The sequence below is a fragment of the Hylaeus anthracinus genome, unplaced genomic scaffold (genome assembly GCF_026225885.1).
Source record: "Hylaeus anthracinus isolate JK02 unplaced genomic scaffold, UHH_iyHylAnth1.0_haploid 11985, whole genome shotgun sequence".
NCBI classification, from domain to species: domain Eukaryota; kingdom Metazoa; phylum Arthropoda; class Insecta; order Hymenoptera; family Colletidae; genus Hylaeus; species Hylaeus anthracinus.
Window position 1 is genome coordinate 11,927,894 of NW_026534333.1, and position 1,846 is coordinate 11,929,739.

General features: G+C 36.0%; 1 protein-coding gene across 1 annotated transcript in view; it reads left to right on the plus strand.

Moving 5' to 3' along the window:
* Positions 1 to 1,846, plus strand: part of LOC128886799 (dynein axonemal heavy chain 7) — a 45,095-nt gene that overhangs the window by 37,372 nt on the left and 5,877 nt on the right. The window contains exon 23 of the mRNA XM_054141962.1: positions 331 to 821. Within this exon, the coding sequence (XP_053997937.1) occupies positions 331 to 821 (491 nt within the window). The remainder of the gene's footprint in view (positions 1 to 330; positions 822 to 1,846) is intronic.

Sequence of the window (1,846 nt, forward strand, 5' to 3'; positions counted from 1 at the left end):
ATGGTTAATATTAGTTTCAATTTTTAGAAAACAAAACAGATTGAAAATTACTGATTGTAATATGCAACTACGAAAAGCCGAACATACCCTGTATAAATAATTATGTTCGTTACATATACATATGTACATTAAATGACATCGACAATATCTATGATTTATTTGATTAAAATTTCTTTCATGTTACTATATACTACTGTTTCTATTCATTTCTCTAATTTAATTTTGATATCGATGACTATAACGTAACATCCCATCTTAACGGTACAAATTACTTAGTCACCCTTAAATTTATCCTATACAATCGCTAAGCAATACATATTTTGTACATAGGCATAGTAGTCGCGAAGGAAAGGCCAGATTTGCAAGAGAAGCGAGAATACCTAATCGTTCAGAGCGCAGCGAATAAAAAGGCCCTGAAGCAAGTAGAGGACAACATCCTGAAGACATTATCGGCGTCCGGTGCTAGTATTTTAGAGGACGAAGAAGCGATTGAGATTCTCGACTCTTCCAAGATTCTGTCCATAGACATACTGAAGAAGCAATCAGCCGCGAAGAAGACGGAAACGCAGATCGAAGGGTTCCGACAGAATTATAAACCCATCGCTAAACACAGCTCTGCCCTTTACTACACCATCACCGATTTACCCAACATCGATCCGATGTATCAGTACTCGTTGACGTGGTTCATCAATTTATACGTCAATTCCATCGAAACCGCGAACAGAAGTAAAATTCTAGAGAGGAGACTCATGTTTCTGCGAGAAACTTTCACTTACACGCTGTACCAAAACGTGTGCAGATCGTTGTTCGAAAAGGACAAGGTAAAAGGGACTTTAATTAACTTTAGTTAATCCTTTGGCCTACAACCACGAGTGAGACTCGTGGTAAGGAATTTGGTTCATAAACAATAAGCACGTGTTCGACTCGTGGTACTTCGTTCGGACTTCCTACCTTTCTGTTTAGTGTGGCCCGAGGAATCGGGAGATAGCGTGTAGGTCAAGAGGTTAACCTTACCGATCGATCGTATACTAAGACGAGAATTGCTTCCTTTCGAGACAAAAAAGAAATTTTCAGTAAAAACGTCTCGCGTAAACAAACCTATGCTCCGAGCTCTATAACTTTGACAACTTCACGAATTGTTACTTGAAACTTTGTACAACTGTTCTTGCTCTGTAAGATTCTATTAACACGTTGATCGGCATATCATGTGGCAGTGCTTTTCACTGAAGAACTACAAAAATTAATTCTGATAGTCGAGCATCAAAGGAAACGAGTATAAATCAACATGAATTTTTATGAAGCTACAAAAATAAATACCGCGATAAATGTCTGATTGTGTAGTCTCCGATAGTTTGAATGATACTTAATCCTAGCAGAAATGTTCAAGAATATTTGTCTGGCAGTCAACGTGTTGAGGGGATATATCCTGAATTAGGAGGTCTAAAACAAACGGTTTTTCGTGAATTTTTTTAGGATGGAAACAAATAATTCATTCATACGACATTCATACATAATTTCATACATATTTGAATAGTCTGTAGAAATTTTTTCAAGAAGAAATATTCAAATTCAGTTGACTGTGACGCGCATTTGTAGAGCACCTCACAATTAAAACCTCCTATCGGCGGGAAAAATGCAGGTTGTAATTTTGGTTTGACACAAAAAGAAAACCGAAAGAAATTTTCATTTTCATACATTTTTCTTCTATGTGAACTAAGAAAATTCATACGAAAAAAATTTTTAAACAACTTTTTCATCGAGTTAAAGTGATTTTTTCACCCAAAGAACTCGTTCTTTTTTTTAAACTTGCAGTAATTTCACATTTCACTATTTTTGCGGGTTTTTC